This window comes from Galeopterus variegatus, unplaced genomic scaffold, assembly GCF_000696425.1.
Source record: "Galeopterus variegatus unplaced genomic scaffold, G_variegatus-3.0.2 Scaffold5380, whole genome shotgun sequence".
NCBI lineage: Eukaryota > Metazoa > Chordata > Mammalia > Dermoptera > Cynocephalidae > Galeopterus > Galeopterus variegatus.
This window is the reverse complement of record NW_007731491.1, coordinates 116,203-133,151: the sequence shown is the minus strand read 5'-3', so window position 1 is coordinate 133,151 and position 16,949 is coordinate 116,203. Positions and strand designations below refer to the sequence as shown.

The 16,949-nt window shown below is 56.2% G+C and overlaps 1 protein-coding gene across 2 annotated transcripts in view; it reads left to right on the top strand.

The window, feature by feature from the left end:
- The first annotated feature begins 520 nt into the window (after positions 1-520).
- The window catches only part of BRD3 (bromodomain containing 3), a 23,320-nt gene continuing 6,891 nt past the window's right edge, over positions 521-16,949 (top strand). The window contains exons 1-9 of one of the 2 annotated variants that reach the window (XM_008589336.1): positions 521-732; positions 1,134-1,456; positions 2,268-2,405; positions 3,224-3,317; positions 4,374-4,588; positions 6,437-6,808; positions 9,606-9,734; positions 12,331-12,522; positions 13,809-14,044. In XM_008589336.1, coding sequence (XP_008587558.1) covers positions 1,247-1,456; positions 2,268-2,405; positions 3,224-3,317; positions 4,374-4,588; positions 6,437-6,808; positions 9,606-9,734; positions 12,331-12,522; positions 13,809-14,044 — 1,586 coding nt within the window. In that variant the 5' untranslated portion in view covers positions 521-732; positions 1,134-1,246. Of the gene's footprint in view, positions 733-1,133; positions 1,457-2,267; positions 2,406-3,169; positions 3,318-4,373; positions 4,589-6,436; positions 6,809-9,605; positions 9,735-12,330; positions 12,523-13,808; positions 14,045-16,949 lie in introns of both variants that reach the window. The other variant, XM_008589335.1, reaches the window with a different exon arrangement.

Genomic DNA, 16,949 nt, shown 5'->3' with positions numbered 1-16,949 from the left:
CACTGTGGCAAATTTGAAGGAACCAACATCACGTCGGCCAGCTTGCAGAATTCTCCAAGTCTTAACAATCTGCTTCTAGAGTCTTACACATGGCTGTTTCCAGCGGCTGGTGCGAGTGGCTCCTCCTCCCGCAGCAGCATTAAACCCCAGTCTGTCTAACTGTCGTCCAGACAAGGACACAAAGACCTCAGCAGTGGCAAAGTCCATAGACGCCTGGAGTGATGGGTGTCCTGGACGGCTGGAGTGATGGCCCCGCGTGCAGCCTCTGAAGTCTGTCCTGGCCTTTACAAGTAGGAGTGGGCACACGTTGTTCACAGTGCCATGTCGGCTTCCTCCCCAGTAGAGAGCACGGCATGTGGGTGCCGTGGGGTGGCCTGGGCCACCTTCTGCTGCACAGTGTTCCTGTGGGCTCTCTCCTTGCTTTCTGGTGCCTTGCAGGCTGCGGTGCCGTCTTCCCTCCAGGTGGTCAGGTGGTATCCACGGCAGCCCCTGTGGATCAAATGTACCAGCCCCGGCCCCAGATGCAGATGCCGAGGAGACAGACCTGCAGGGCCGGAACCACTGCCTCCTGCCTTCCTGATTGGCTGAGGGCCAGCCCGTGTCACAGCCTTCTGCCATCACAAACCCCAGAGCTCCTCCTCCTGGTTATGATAGAACCTCGCTCCGTGCCTTGCTCCAGGGCTCCAGCTCCCCATGCAGTGTGTGGGTCTGCAGAAGTCTGGGGTGCTGCCGGTACTGCCTCTCTTGGCTCTGTTGGGCCGTATTGTAGCTCTCTAAGCTTAGATTGTTCAAGAAATTGCCACAGCCAGGAACAGTGGAGAGTCCAATAGAAGTGAGCCGTGGGTGGGTGGTGGGCAGGGAGCCGATGGTGACCAAGTCCGCTCGTGGCACACCCACCTCCCACCACCCACACTGAGCCCTGCCTGGGAGCAGGTGGCATGTGCCCGAGTTGCCCCTTCCACCGTGGGAGAGTTGCTGTGCCAGGTGATGGCTGGCCACACGTCCATGTGGGTGGGAAGGTGCAGCGTGAGCGAGGGGCCCTAGCCCTGCAGAACCAGCCCACCAGAGCTGGGCGAGGAGCGGGGATCCTGGGGTGACCGGTCTCTTTTTCTGCCGTTCTTCTTCTCCTGTAGGTGTTGCCCAGTTGGGCCCGGAAATGGGATGTCACACCTCCCCTGGGAGCATAGGAGCAGCGAGGGCCTCTCGCAGCCGCTGCTGTGACAGGAAGTGAGTGAGCTGCTGGAGGATGTCCACAACGACGGTTGCCCCCACGGGGATCCCGGCAGCCCCGGGCCCTGTGAACCCACCCCCACCAGAGGTCTCCAACCCCAGCAAGCCTGGCCGCAAGACCAACCAGCTGCAGTACATGCAGAACGTGGTAGTGAAGACGCTCTGGAAGCACCAATTTGCCTGGCCTTTCTATCAGCCTGTAGATGCCATCAGACTGAACCTTCCTGTGAGTGGCCCACACCCCCGAGCCATGCCGTGCCACTGCAGCTTCTGCCCCTGGGGAGATGGCCCCTTTGGCCCTGGCAGAAACAGTGCCTGAGCTGTGGCAGGTGCTGCTGAGCCCGGGGGCAGCCTGTACCTTGAGAAGCTCACAGTTCGAGGGTGACACCCCACAACCCACAGTACAAGCTCAGGGCTACTTAGGGGTATGGGAGAATGGAGAGCAACTCTGCTCCCCACGTGTGGGAAATGGGGAGGACTCATGCACCTCCTGGGGGGAGAAGAGAGGCAGGGGGCAACAGTGATAGGGGCTCAGGAGTCGAGGCCCACTTGGGCCTTTGTTCTGTCCAGCTGAGGTGTGACCTGCAGGCCATGCAGCCTCTTTCAGACAGAATGCCTTGACAATGAGTGTGCATTCAGGCCACTTTCCAGGCTGCACGCTCAGCTCTCGTCTGCATCCAAATAGAGAAACCCAGAGTGTTGCAAGAGAAGTCCTGGGCCCAGCTTGGGCCCTGGTCACCTACAGCTTTAGACCCCCTGGAGAGGCGTAGCGCCATCTCTAGCATATAGGCCAGCTCCGGGGTTTGCCCCCGCTCCACATGGGCTTGTCAGAGAGGTTTGGCTAGAGTTTGGAGCTGACAGAGCACTCTCCCCAGACCACATGCCCACTGCCCTCGGTGACCAGAAACTGCCTGGGGCCCAGAGCTGGTCCCCAGCTTGCTCAGGAAGACCGCTCTGCGTAAGACTACAGCACTCGGGAGGTGCGAAAATAATTATGGAGAATTCACGGGTAACGCCTCTGAAAATCTCTTTCCTAGGATTATCATAAAATAATAAAAAACCCAATGGATATGGGGACTATTAAGAAGAGACTAGAAAATAACTATTACTGGAGTGCAAGCGAGTGTATGCAGGACTTCAACACCATGTTTACAAATTGTTACATTTATAACAAGGTAAGAGGACACTCCAACGTGGGCCCAAAATGCCACTTGTTGTATCAATTTGGGCACTGTGTTGCTTGGATCCCTGGATGGTCCTGCTGGGGGCAGCCCATGGTTGGCCGGTGCCAGGTGGGCCTGAGCTCTTGGCAGCAGCTTTCAGACCAGCTCAGAGCCATACTGCCCAGATCTGCCCAGATCTCCTGTGGGAGTGAGAAGAAACTGGACCAGCCTCTTCAGAGGGGGCTGATGCATACCACATGCTTTAAGATGTGCTTACGCTGGGGCCTGGAAAATCTTCCCTGAGAAATTCCACAGAAATCAGTGCAGGTGCATGTACTTGGGGGCCACTGCACATACAGCAGTAGGATATGGCCAGGTAGATTGTGACGTCCATGTGCAGCTGCCTAAAATGACAGGACGCTTCATGACATTAGCACGGTGGCTTTCAGTGAGAACAGCAGATTAGGGAAGTTGCATGGGATCATGGGTTCGTGGGTTTTGTTTCATAATAGTGACCTGAATAAAGTAAAGGCAGAAGACTGAGCTGCTGGAGGCTCTTTCTTGCATGTGACAGGATGAAAGCTGGTTTTACTCTTCCTGCTCCTCTGTATTCTTCCAAGATTTTCCACATTGCAGTGTATTTGTTTTGCCCCCTTCCTGCCCACCGAATCTCTTAGCCAATTTAAGACTGTGTCCCTGAGCTACACCTGGCGATGTCCTTTACAAGCGCCTGGCTCCTTTCCCATGAGTGACCTGGGCTCTCTCTGTGTCTTCAGCCCACAGATGACATAGTGCTAATGGCCCAAGCCTTAGAAAAAATTTTTCTGCAGAAAGTGGCCCAGATGCCCCAGGAGGAAGTTGAATTATTACCACCCGCTCCGAAGGGCAAAGGCCGGAAACCGGCTGCAGGAACTCAGAGTGCAGGTAAAGGGCATCAGGTGGGCGGAGGGTTGGGACATTCTGTCCGGACACTTGAGAGTTGGACGGGCTGGAGCGTGAGTCCCGTCTGAGCTTAGTTTCCCCATTGGTCAGGTGGGACAGGCACGATGAGCTTGGGAGTGCCAGTCTCGGCCGCATGTGGCCTGTAGGCAGCGTGGCAGAGGTGCTTCTGGGGGTAAGGAGGACATTGACGTTGTTGTTGCTGCTGGCCTTGGAGCCTGCTCTGCCGGGGAGGTCATGGTCTGGGAAGCCCACATGTGCTGTTCTCTACCTCCTGTCCTGCTCTTCCTGCCAGTCCCAGCCCTGAGGCCACCTCCTCTGAGAAGCCCCATCGGAACCGTGGCTGCTGCCTCTGCCCCTCTGGGTGTCTCTGCCTCTTTAGCACGTGTTCTACTCTCTGTGTCCTGAGGGTCCCTGTGTCACCATCTTGCTCCCTGGTTAAGCAGGACTTTGTCTGCCTGTCGGGTGGTGGTTGTTAGGACTGTGAGCTCTGGGGTCTGACCTGGTCTGGGGCCCAGGATGGAGGTGTGTCCAGGCCAAGCAGCTAGCCCGTGCCACTTTGCAGTTGAGAAAAGCTGGGTGGTTGAGTAAGGCCCTGTCCTGGGCTACTCAGCTGGTCACTAAAGGAATCTTGGTCTGGGGCCCAGGATGGAGGTGTGTCCAGGCCAAGCAGCTAGCCCGTGCCACTTTGCAGATGAGAAAAGCTGGGTGGTTGAGTAAGGCCCTGTCCTGGGCTACTCAGCTGGTCACTAAAGGAATCCGAGTTCAGTCCAGCTTGCTTGGACCCCAGGCTGAGGACCTTGAGGGTTTTCCTCATTCAGCTCACCTTGGTCTGTAGCCAGAGGGGCCTTTCACTCATTCAGGGAGTGCAGCCAAAGTGAGCCGAGCCGCCCCTGCCCCTGAGATGCTGGGCCTGGTGTCTCCATATGGAGGGGCTCTTCAGGCAGGGGTCCTGGTGCACGCTGGCTGGAGGGGATGGTCCTGGAATCTTCTGGAAACAGTGGGGAGCCTGCCATCTGAACTTTTTTCTTTGTCTTGAAGGTACGCAGCAGGTGGTGGCCGTGTCCTCTGTCTCCCCAGCGACCCCCTTTCAGAACGTGCCCCCCACTGTCTCCCAGACGCCCGTCATTGCTGCCACCCCCGTACCAACCATCACTGCAAACGTCACATCGGTCCCCCTCCCCTCGGCTGCCGCCCCACCTCCTCCTGCGACTCCCATCGTCCCTGTGGTCCCTCCTACACCGCCCGTCGTCAAGGTGAGCGTCCCTGAGGCGGCCATCCAGCGAGGTCAGCAGAGGGTCTGAGCCCTGGCCAGGGTTCCTAAATTTGGGGCTGGCTGGGGCTGGTGTGGGTTCTGCTGCCTTCTCTTTGTGCCCTGAGAGGGGCCGTTCTGGTGCAGACGAGGAGACCGAGGCTTGGGAAGCTGAAGGTCACACAGCTGGCGAGGGCTGGGCTGAGCTGGAGCCTCAGCTGCTCTGGCTCGGGAGCCCTGGCCTTGAGGCCCATCAGCCAAGGTGGGGAAGGTGTGGGAGAGAAGCGAGGGTGGGAGGGGTCCCAGTCCTCCCTGCCCACCTGGGTGTGTTGTGAGATGCCAGCACCCAGGCCACACTCGGCCTGTGCTCTGCTCTTGGGAGTGCAAGCGTCCACACACCCGGCCACCCGCTTGGCTGGGAGCTTTTTGCAGTGGGCACCATCCTGGCCAGGCCTGGGCTTGGGCCAGCACGGCGTGGGAGCTCCCTGCCAGGTTTGGGGCTAGCAAGGCCTGCAGGGCCTGTGCCAGGCACTTATGCGTGTTATGTTCTTCAATTCGATCCTCACAGCAACCCTCTGGGGCAGACAGTATTACCCCATCTTACAGATGAGGAAGCGGGCGCTCAGAGGGGTTAAATGGCTCCCGCAAGGTAAAACGCCACCCCTGGTGCTTCCCCTCCCCTGTGGCCTTCACCGCCTGCACTTCCGGGTGGCTCCTGGCCAGGCCACCTCCCACAGCTCGGGGCTGTCTTTGAAGCATGTCCCGTTTGCCATGGCCAGTTGAGTTCCCCCGGCCCTGTGTGGCACGCGCTTGGTGCTTGGCATTTCGGGTGTCCGTCAGTGTTTGTGGACAGCCGGCTCGTGCCCTGCTGGCCTGAGGCAGCAGCTTGGCAGGGCAGTGGCCGTGGGTGGCTCTAGACCGCAGATCCCTGTGAGGCCACTGACCCCAGCCTGGGAGCTTGTGGCTCCTGTTGGCTTCTCTGCTTGCCTGAGCTAACAGGAGGAGACAGTGGTCTTAGGTGCACACCCAGACGTGACTCCTAGGGACCCTGGCCATTGCGGGCTGCCGAAGACTCGAGCACCCCTGGGACATCTGGATATTACATATGGTCGCTCATTTGGCAGATGCCATGCAAATGACTGCCCGGTGCCCGGCTCTGCCCACCAGGTCACACACATGGAAGGCTCTGTGGCTGTGTATGTCTCACTCCTCCCCCTGCTTGAAGCAGCCCTCTGTGGCTCTTTATTGCCTTCAGGGTAGAGACTAGACCCATCTGCTTGCTCATAGCTCCTGGGGCCCCCTGGTCTCAAACCTGCTGTGGCTGCTTCAAGTCTCCTGGTTGGGGTTCACCCCATACCCTGCTTGTCCTGCTCCACTTGTTTGTCCTGGGATCGCCAGCTCTGAGGCCCTGGTCTGGGGCTTTCCCACTGGTCTTTGAAACAGGGCTTCCTCCCTCACCTCTGTAGCCCCTGGTGCAGGACCAGCCTGGGCTGCTCATTAGGTGTCGGGACTGCATGCAGTACCTTTCCCTGTCCCGCCCGCATGCCCTTGGGGCCGAAGGAGAGGGGTCGCCCTTATGCCCAGCAAGGGTAGGTTTCAGAGTAGAGCCTGAGCTGGGGGCCCAGCCTCGCCACTGCCAGCTGTGTGACCTTGGGCCAGTGATGGGGCCCTTCCGAGCCTCAGCGTCCTCTGTCCTGCAGGGGCAGCTGGGAGGATGTAACGAGGCCGTGCATGGGGTTGCTTAGCTCAGCGCCTGGCAGGTGGTCAGCGCTCCAGAAACACAGCTGTGGTGATGCACGTCCTCACGGCCGGGCCCCGCTTCCCGCACTCTCTGATTGCTTCGCTATTGCAGAAAAAGGGCGTGAAGCGGAAAGCTGACACCACCACGCCCACGACGTCTGCCATCACTGCGAGCCGGAGTGAGTCACCCCCACCGCCATCAGACCCCAAGCAGGCCAAGGTGGTGGCCCGGCGAGAGAGTGGGGGCCGCCCCATCAAGCCACCCAAGAAGGACCTGGAGGACGGTGAAGTGCCGCAGCACGCAGGCAAGAAGGGCAAACTGTCGGAGCAGCTGCGGTACTGCGACAGCATCCTCCGGGAGATGCTGTCCAAGAAGCACGCAGCCTACGCCTGGCCCTTCTACAAGCCAGTGGACGCTGAGGCCCTGGAGCTGCACGACTACCATGACATCATCAAGCACCCCATGGACCTCAGCACCGTTAAGGTACATGGCCGGCAGCCTGTCCACATGGCCCTGGCACCCCGCCAAGCCGCCTGTTCCATGGGCATCCTGAGGGTCTGTGGGCTGCTGGCCTGGCCTGTGATGTGCTCTGGAGGAAGGCGCATTCCGCCGTGGGTCACTGAACCCGCCCCTTCCTTGCCTCTGTGCTGGTTGAACCGCCTTCGAGGGTTTGTTGATTTCTGTCCCACCTCCCTATTCTGTAGCTCTCAGGCCAGGAGACCCCAGAGGTGATCTGCTCCTGTGGATGCCACCTGGTTTTGTCTCTTTGCTTTTTAGTTTTTGTTCTTTTTTGGGGGTGGGGGGCTGGTCCGGAGATCCAAACCCCTGACCTTGATGTCATCGGCACAATGTTTTCTCACGTGAGCCAAGCGGCCAGCCCTGCCACACATTTTGAAGTACAGATGGCTTCCCTCAGTTCCTGGATGTAGGCACCTCCCAGCAGAGATGAGAGTGGGGGGCCGGCGCGGTCACCTCCAAGCCCCCCCTTACCAGATGGGAGTTGGCCCTGAGCAGGGTTGGCAGAACCACGAGCAAGAGCCCTGGCTCCTGTCCCCACACCAGCACCTTCCTGATGAGAGTGGGGGGCCGGCGCGGTCACCTCCAAGCCCCCCCTTACCAGATGGGAGTTGGCCTTGAGCAGGGTTGGCAGAACCACGAGCAAGAGCCCTGGCTCCTGTCCCCACACCAGCACCTTCCTGAGGCAGTGGTCCGCTTCTGGCCTTCTGTGTGTTTTGCACCAGGTCAGACCGAGGCAGGTCCAAGCAGAGGGTGGGTTTAAGCCACCGCGACCCTCAGGGAGGAGGTTCCTGGGGGGCAGCGGCAGCCCCAGGGCTGCGGTGAGCCCCTGCCAGGTCTTTTCTTAGTGCTTGCCTAGCAGCCCTGCCCTCCCTGCGGGGAGCTCTGAGCCAGCTCCAAGGACACCCTGGTAGTTGGGGCAGGCGTGGCCGCCTCCTCCAGGGAGCTGCTGCATGGTCCTAGAAGGGCACCCCACACAGGGGACAGTTTCTTGTTTTCGTTGATGAGGGGATGGGGCTGCAAAGACTGGTCTCAGTCATTCTGCCTCATTTTCCAGTAACGCCAACGGAGGCAGCATCTCAGACTGTTCTCTCCCTGGGGTGATTGTGGATTTTAGGGGCAGGACAGATCTGGCTGTCTAAGGCCATGATGACTGGTGTTCATTGAGGAAAAAGCCATCCATGGAGCCGCCCTGGGGAGGGAAGCTGAGGGTCGGAGCTACATAGCCCAGAAGCTTCTGGAAGCCTCAGTTCCAGCCTCTGTAGCCTATGTTTGTGCGTCTCTAACCGCAGCGCAGTAACAGGAATTTCTGAAACGTCATTGGAGGTTCCAGCGTTTGAGTTGGACGAAGTTTTACTTAATTCCGTTTTGTTCAAAGGGTTTGATTTCTTCTTGAAACCAGAATAAAGAAACTTTAGATAGTCAGTTCACTTGAAAGTCACAGCTTGTTTTGTTGAAGCTTCCCGTCTCCTTCGTGGCTGGCAAGAAGCGAGGTGCGGTGAGCGGCCCTTGCTTGTGCGGACCCTGCCTGCAGGGCCGGAGCTGCTGCCGCCTTCCATGAGCAGACCTCAGGGGAGAGGAGTGTGAGGTGGTCTCAGTTTTTGAAAACTTAATGTACAACAGAGGGAGAAATACCCTCCATATGTTGTGGATTTTAAATATAAAGTTGCTTGGGGAAATTTGTCCTGACACATGCTAAAACTGAAAATAAGATTTTCTCTCAACACCAGAAGGCTTTTGGGTTCCACCGTGGCCCCGGGCTTCTTTCCAGCCAGCCCTCTGCAGAGAGTTGCATATCCTGGAGCTGGGGGGCCCCCTCCACTGCAGCAGGACCCTTGCAGGCTGGAGCGCAGCCGCCCTGTCTCATTGACATCTAGACTAGCAAAACTCTGGACTCCATAGAGGGGTAGGATGGATTCGACCCCTCCCCCTTCTCTGTACTTTCCCCGAGGCCATCCCAGGACCAGGAGCTCACTCTCTCAGGAGCAGTTTGTCCTCAGCTGCCACCATGCGATGTCCCCCGCTGGCTGCACTCTATCCTCCCTGTGCACAGTGTGCCGCTGCTGTCTAAGCCTTCCTGACCTCCCCCAGGCCTTGGCCTCAATCCACCATTTGCCGAAGCCAGATAGGATCTGAAGCCAAATAGGCGGTTTTGCCATAGAGTTTCTGTGGTGGCCAAGTACATGTAGCTCCATGTCGGCCCTTCACACCCCTGCAGCAGTTCGGGAGCCGCCACTGGGCATGGCCTGGAGTCCCCTAGATCCAGCTGGGGCCCTGGGACAGTACAGTGTTCCTGTAAGAAGCAAGCTGGCTGATGGCTACTGGATTCGTCACAGGAAGAAAGTTGCATGTTTCATTCTATAAATAGAGCAAGCTTCTTCAAGTTGGTGGAGAGTGCTTTTCACCTGGAGCTCCTACCATCGGACTTCAGTGTGTAAAACCTTACCCCTGCATAGAATTGGGAATTCTGGACAGGGAAGGGGTCTGGCTGCAGGAGCTTGGGCTTTCTTTTCCTGGAGCCAGGGCATCTATCGTGGGTCCCAGACCTTCCCTTCCACACTGGCAAGCCACTCTTTCATCCCTCATTTGGGGCTCCCACATCATGAGGTCCTGGAAGGCTGGGCTGTCCTGCCCACCAGCAGGTGCTGTCCTTGGGCTGGTGGTGGACGTCGTGAGGATCCCAAGTCCATCCCAGCGGGGTCTGGCTGAGAGTGCTGCAGATGCCGGGCCGTATCTACTCATGCCCTGTTGCTTTGTATTACAGAGGAAGATGGACAGCCGGGAATACCCAGACGCACAGGGCTTTGCTGCAGACATCCGGTTAATGTTCTCCAATTGTTACAAATACAACCCTCCTGACCACGAAGTGGTGGCGATGGCCAGGAAGCTCCAGGTAAACTGAGGCTGGGCACTGGTGGGCTTGGCTCAGGTGGTCAGTATGGGCATCCAGGCTCCCTGGAAACAGGACAGGCACCCAAGAAAGACAGTGGCATCTCAGAGAACATCCAGCAGGGGAAGGCCGGGGGTCCTTATTCATCAGCATGTTTTTCCTGAGTGGCAGCTGAGTACCTGCCAGCTCCAGGCCTGGTTCTCGGGGACATTATGGTGGACAGGCTGGCCCGTGTCTTCCAGGAGCTGCAGGCTGACATGGGGAGGTAGCCAGCAGGCAGCAGGGACCCTCACTGCTTGCAGGAGCCTTTCCAGTGTCACGCTGCAGATGGGCCTTTCTCTTCGGGGACATTATGGTGGACAGGCTGGCCCGTGTCTTCCAGGAGCTGCAGGCTGACATGGGGAAGTAGCCAGCAGGCAGCAGGGACCCTCACTGCTTGCAGGAGCCTTTCCAGTGTCACGCTGCAGATGGGCCTTTCTCTCCTGGGCTGGTGCCTGTCCTCCTGTGGCTTCACTGATGGCAGGTTCCAGCATGTCTCTGTGCCAAGGGGAGGCTTCATCACAAGCCTGTGAGGCTGTGGAGGTCAACATAGATGACAGTCATTTGTGTAACTTTTTACTTTTCTGACGCAGGTCAAAGGCATATTAGAGAAAATGTAGGAACCGTCAGGATGTCTTAAGGGAAAGCAGAGAGTGTCTCTGTCTGGCCTTGTGCATGGGGATTTTGTGAACACACACACAGTCTCTCACACAGACATGTGCACATGCGTGTGCTTTTCTGCCGATGTCCTGTGCTGTGCACATTATTTCCATGTGTGTCAACACAATAGAGTCTGTTCTTATTTACAGTTATAACTGGCAGTATAGGTTGTTTGCTTTCATAAACAGCAGTGCCAATATTTTAAGTGTTATGTAGTCAAAAGACTTTCCTTTTGGAGGAAAAAGTAAAAATTATGGACGTACGGTCATGTGCTGCATAACAGTGTTTTGGTTGGTGATTGACTGAATACGACGGTGGTCATAGGAGTAGGCTGTGCTGCACAGCCCAGGTGTGTGGGTGGACCACACCATGCAGGTGCCTGTAAGGAACTCTATGGTGTTCGCACGATGACGAAATCATTTAATGACAGGTTTCTCAGAACATCTCCCCATCATTAAGCGGTGCCTGACTGTATATCCTCTTCCATTACTTTATTTCTTCTGATAGGACCCAGAATGTCCTGTAAGATGCTCTTGGTCCCTTGCTCAGGACCATTTCGAAGTCTCTCTGCAGTAGCTCACGGTGTTATCCTGGATCACACAGGATCAAAACGAGGGGTGGAAGTCAAAGCTTCCTTCCCCGCTGCTGGCTCCTGCTGGTGTCTTCCCCTCCCTCCTGCACGCAGACCCCGCCAAAGGTGCTTTCCCAGGCATGGCTAACGCTGGGGACTGTGGCAGACCAGTCCTAGAGGTCCCATGACACCAGAGGGAGCCACCATGACCCCAGTTTTATACCAAGACCTTGCTCACTGTGCCTGGAACCCAAAAGGCTTTGCAAAATGCTGTGTTTCAGAGCTGGAAATTCCTGGTTGAGCTTTACGGGGGGAGCCAGGCAGCACTGGCTGTGTGGCGGACAGGGAGGGCATGTCTGCCTCCATGAGGTCCTTGTCAGCAGCATGGCTGCAAAGGCTGATGAATCTTCGTTACTGATGGCCAGCCAGGAGTGATTCCGTTGAGTTTTATAAGCTGAGCTGTGAGGTTAGAGCCAACGTTAAATGACCCACCCTGAGTAGCCTTCAGGGCTGCTGGCTGAGAGCAGCCAAGTGACGACTGGTTGGATCTGGGCCCTGTGGGTTGCATGCCTGTGGAGAACGTCTTTACCCCAAGAGCAGGGTCTGGGAGACTAAGCCTGGAGCGGGCTCTTCTGGAATCTGGTCTCCAGCCTGATGAGAGGAGTGCATCCTTTGCATGGACTCGGGCAGGTGAGCTTGGCAGAGAGAACTTTCCACTCATGGGAGAAATCTCTTTTTCTGCTGACCACTCATCCCCGTGTGAGATGAGCCTTCCCTAGAGGGGCCCTTTGCTGAGCCCTTTGCTGAGAGGGGCTCCCGAGGGCCTGGGTCCTGCTGGTGCAGGAGCTCACAAAGGGCTTTCCAAAGCCAGTTCTGACGAGACAAGCCTTTTGAGCCAGCTTTTGGAGCTGACTTCGTGTGAGACACAGTGTTGCAGTAAAGTCAACGGGTAAAGGGGCAGGAAGATGTGAACTGTCTCCCAGACCCCTGTGGCCAGGGGGACCCCTCCAGAGTTCAGAATTTAAAGGAAGGCACCCTTTCTGTTTGATGGTGGGGCAGGCCTGTGGGTCCTGGACTGGGAGGCTAAGGGCACATGCTTTCTAGAGAAGGCTTCAGATGTAAGGAAGACAGCTTGTGTGCCTTAGAAGGCCCTGTGCCCCCTGCTCCCAGGCCTGCACTTGGAATTGCCTGGGGAGGAAGTGACGGCAAGGAGGGAGGATGAGCTAGGAGGACCGCAGCCTCCAGCAGCCGTGGGTGCAGCTCTGCAGGCTCTGGTGCCGAGCGGCTGCTGTGGACACACAGGTCCTAAGGGAAGTCTGTTGTTTATAGGATGTGTTTGAGATGAGGTTTGCCAAGATGCCTGATGAGCCCGCGGAAACGCCAGTGCTGCCTGCGCCTGCGGCCCCCGTGGTGAGCAAGGGCACTGAGAGCAGCCGCAGCAGCGAGGAGAGCTCGTCGGACTCAGGCAGCTCAGACTCGGAGGAGGAGCGGGCCACGAGGCTGGCGGAGCTGCAGGAACAGGTGAGCGCTGGGTCTGCTTGTGGCTTCCCCTGCACAAGCCACTCATCCCCCAGCAGCGTGGCGGTCCTTCAGGGCAGCGTCCTCAGGAGGGGCTTCCTAGCAGAGCAGCTCTGTGCCCCCCAGGTCTGGGCAGCACCAGCCTGACCCACAGGCACACACGGGTCTGGCATATTCCTGGAGACCTGGTGGCCTTGAGTGGGTGCTCAGGGGTTATGTGTGTCTCACCCTGCTCCAGTAAGGTCAGGAAGGAACTCGCAGAGCCCACGGCAATGCCGGCCGAGCGGTCACTTGTGGCAGGGCAGGGCGTAGGCTCCAGGGGTCTTGCGGGGACACGGCCGTCCTGCCCTGATGAGCTGTGAATGGTGCCTCCCTCCTGCTTCTTTGCCCCACTCTTCCCCCTTGCAGTGGGGGACTCGTGTTGCTCCTCGTGGAGTTGTTTTGAGGGTGAACTGAGAGTAGGGGAAGTGTTGTCCCGAGCGCTGGCAGCTAGCCAAGGGTGTGATCGCCGGGGCCTCTGGCGGAGAGGAGATAGAGCAGAGCAGCTAAGTCAGGAGGAGGACAACGTGTCAGTCAGGGCCACAGGCACAGAGATGGCCCGTGGTCACCAGAGCTGGGCTGGACATTTGATTTTGAGATGGCCAGCACACACTGCTGGGAAGGCAGCTCTGAGGTGTGGCTGTAGGGCTGGCAGGGTTCCCCCGGCCACCACAGCTCCTCCACCTGCCAGCTGTGTGGCCGTGTCCTCCCCTGCCAGGAGGCGGCTGCCGAGATAAGAAGGGTGTGAGGCACTGAGCACGCTGCTGGCCTCAGACCGGGCGCTGGATCAGTGTTAGCTGCTGGCATGGATCGTTCTAATCCTGTAGACCTACTGCGTAATATCCAAATGCCTTCCCAGAAGTAGCGGTTGAAAATCTCCTTTGTGCATGCATTTAAACCTCTGGAGTGTTTCCTCGTCTGAAAAATAATAATCATAAAAGCATTTGCTGCTGTTATTGAGCACCTGTTGTGCCATCTTCCCCGTGCTAAGCCCATGACCAGCCCCATGTGTGGCCCTCGCAGCCACCCTGGGAGGCAGGAACCTTGTCCCCACTGCAGGTGAGGCAGTCAGTGACTTGCCAGCTGTCCCACGGGGGAGAGGGGCAGAGCAGGGCTGGAAGTGGTCTGCCCCAATCTTCTGGCTCCCCAAAGCAGGGGGAGCCAGGTGCTCCTGGGTCACCTCCCCGCACAACTGAGGCGTGGGGCCAGCCATGCCTGGGAGCGCCCGCTCACTGCCTGCTTTCTTGCAGCTGAAGGCCGTGCACGAGCAGCTGGCAGCCCTGTCTCAGGCCCCAGTGAACAAACCAAAGAAGAAGAAGGAGAAGAAGGAGAAGGAGAAGAAGAAGAAGGACAGGGACAAGGACAAGGAGAAGCACAAGGCAAAGGCCGAGGAGGAGAAGAAGGCCAAGGGGGCCCCACCCGCCAAGCAGGCTCCGCAGAAGAAGGCTCCCGCCAAGAAGGCTAACAGCACGACCGCAGCTGGCAGGTGGGCGCCAGCACCTGCTCAGGCCTCTGCGAGCCCCGCGCTTCGCATGTCGTAGGTGCTCATGTAGCAAACGAGTGCTGGATCTGGGGCTTTCTGCCTTAGCTGCGTGGAAACCAGGCTGGGGTTGTGGGGAGACCGTGCAGACCAGATGAGACCTCTGCGGGGGAAGTCAGAGGTCCGGGGGCACTGCTCAGCTGTCCGTGGGGCTGGCCTTGGTCCTGGGCATTGATGAGCTCACTGCCTGGTGGAGATGTCCACATCTCAAAGCTTTTGGGACATTGTTCTGATCTGGGCCAAGGATCTTTACTGGGGGAGTCAGACACTTCATTCCTGGCTCACCCAGTAGGCAGGGGGTCAGGGTGGTGGAATGGTGACTTGGCACAGACTCAGATCCTGGTCCATCCAGACTTCTTATTTAACTCCTGCTGTGTCCTGGCGCTGCCCCGAGGCACACCTGCCCCGGACACGCAGGAACGACAGAGCGGGATGAGGCTTCTGAGGAAGGAGCTCAGAGCCAGGTGGGAGGGAGGCTTCCTGAGGAGAAGGTGACAGCCACGTGGGAGCAAGCTCAGCAGGGGAGGGTCAGCAGGGGATCCAGGAATAGGAAGCAGCGGGTGCAGAGCCACAGAGGCCAGTAGAGCGTGTTCCTTTGGGGAATCAGCACAAAGTTGGCACCACTGAAAAAGGACAGGTTGGGAAGAGAGGTGAGTTGAGGCTCTGAGGTTGGCTGGCTCTGCTGAGATGTTTGCATTTTATTTTCAGAGCAGATGAAGGACTTAAGCTAAGAGTGGTCAGATTCTGGCAGTGTGGAGAGTGGGTCGGGGAAGGCGGGAAGGGAAGGGCAGCTGCCCCTCTGGGGGTTATGCAGGCAAAAGAGGTTGGCGTGGCAGTGGAGACAGAGCGAGTTGTTCTGAGGGCTGTGTGGGAGGCAGGAGGGACAGAACTCGCTGCCTGGAAGAGGAGCAGGAGTGTGGGGGGCCCTGGGATGGCCCGTGAGTGAAGATAGTGGCAGAACACCCATGCTCTCCCCTCGCCTGCGCTCTTCCCTTCTCTCCCTCCCTCTCTTACTTCTTTCTGGAGCAGGATGCAGAAGCCAGCTTTTTTATACTGTCATGTCTGGTTTTGGTGTCAGTATAATGCTGGCTTCAAAAATGAGTCATGTGGGATATAATATTCCAGAATTGCTAGGACCAATTTAAAAAGGAGTTGGGAAGTGTCCCCCTCTTCTGTTTTCTGGGGTAGATTTATGGAATTGATGTTAATTCTTAAATGTTGGTATAATTCACTAGCAGAACCACCTGGGCCTGGAGTGTTGGTGGTTGGAAGGTTTTCAACCATTAATTCAATCACTTTAACAGATACAGGACTGTTAGGGTTGTCAGCTTGTTCTCGAGTGAGGTTTGGTGGTCTGTGCTGCCTTTCAAGGCATTACTTCATTTCTTTTAAATTGTCAAGTGCACAGACAGAGGTCTGTTCAAAGGGCCCCTTTATCATCCTTTCAGTGTCTGTATGGCCTGTAGTGATGCGTCTCTCCTTTCATTGCTGATCATTGTGGGTTTTTTGGTCATTTGTGTCTTTTTTCTTGGTGAATGTGGATAGAGATTTTTATCAGTTTTATTGTTATTTCCAGAAACTGGCGTTTGGTGTCACTGGGTTTCCTGCCCTCACTCTCATTCCTGGTCTTCCCCGTTCTCGTGTCATACTGGTTCTGCTCTCCTTTTTCTAGTTTAAGGTAGAGGCCTAGATTACTGGCTGGGGACCTTATTTTTAAATATAAGCATTTAATGCTATAAATCGCTTTCTTTTGTGGTGGGGGGACAGAACCCTTGGCTCTGGTGTCGTGACAGTGTGCTCCAACCAGCTGAGCTAACTGGCCAGACCGAGTGCTGTGAGTTTCTCTCTGAACACTACGTTAGCTGCAACCCATAAATTTTGAGGTTTTGATTTCATTTTCGTTTAGTTCAAAATATTTTCTAATTTCACCTCAGATTTCCTCTTTTACCCGTGAGTTATTTAGAATTGTGTTGTTTAATTTCCAAATGTTTGGGGATTTTTCCAGATGTGTTTCGATAATTGATTTTTCTAGTTTAATTCTGTTAGGGTCAGAGAACATACTTTGTATGCTTTTAACACTTCACAGTTTGTTAAGGTTCATCTTATGGCCTAGAATATGTCTGTCTTGGTGAATGGTCCATGTGCACTTGAAAAGAACATGCAGCATTCTGCTGCTGTTGGGCGGAGTGTTGTGCAAATACCGGTTTGGGGAAGACCTTAAAGGGCCCAGATGAGGGAAAGTGTGTCAAGCAGGCTGACTTGGTGTTCAGTGGTGGTCAGGTCTCCTCTACTCTTGGTGATTTACTTGTTTTATTTTATTTTATTTTTATTATTTTTTATTACTATTTTTTTTTTCAAAAGATGACCAGTAAGGGGATCTTATGGCTTGGTGTTGTCAGCACCACGCTCTCCCAAGTGAGCTAACCGGCTATCCCTATATAGGATCCAAACCCATGGCCTTGGTGTGTTATCAGCACTGCACTCTCCCACGTGAGCCACGGGCCGGCCCTCACTTGTTTATTAATTACCAACAGAACTATTGAAATCTCCAGCTGTGACTGTGGGTTTTTAATCTTCCCTTTGGGTTGGTTGACTTTTGCTTGGTGTGTCTTGAAGCTTGGTCTTTAGATGTACACGTCTAGGACTGTGATGTCTTCTTGGTCAGTTGACCCTTTTATCATGACGCAGTGTTCCTCTTTTGTCCTAATAATATTGCTTGTTCTGGAGTCTACTTTGTCTGAAATTAACAGAGCCCCTGCAGCTTTCTTTTTTTTTTTTTTTTCCTTTTTGTCTTTTTTTTACTGACCGGCAACGGGATCGCAACCCTCCCGGTTCCCCCCCCCCCCCCCCC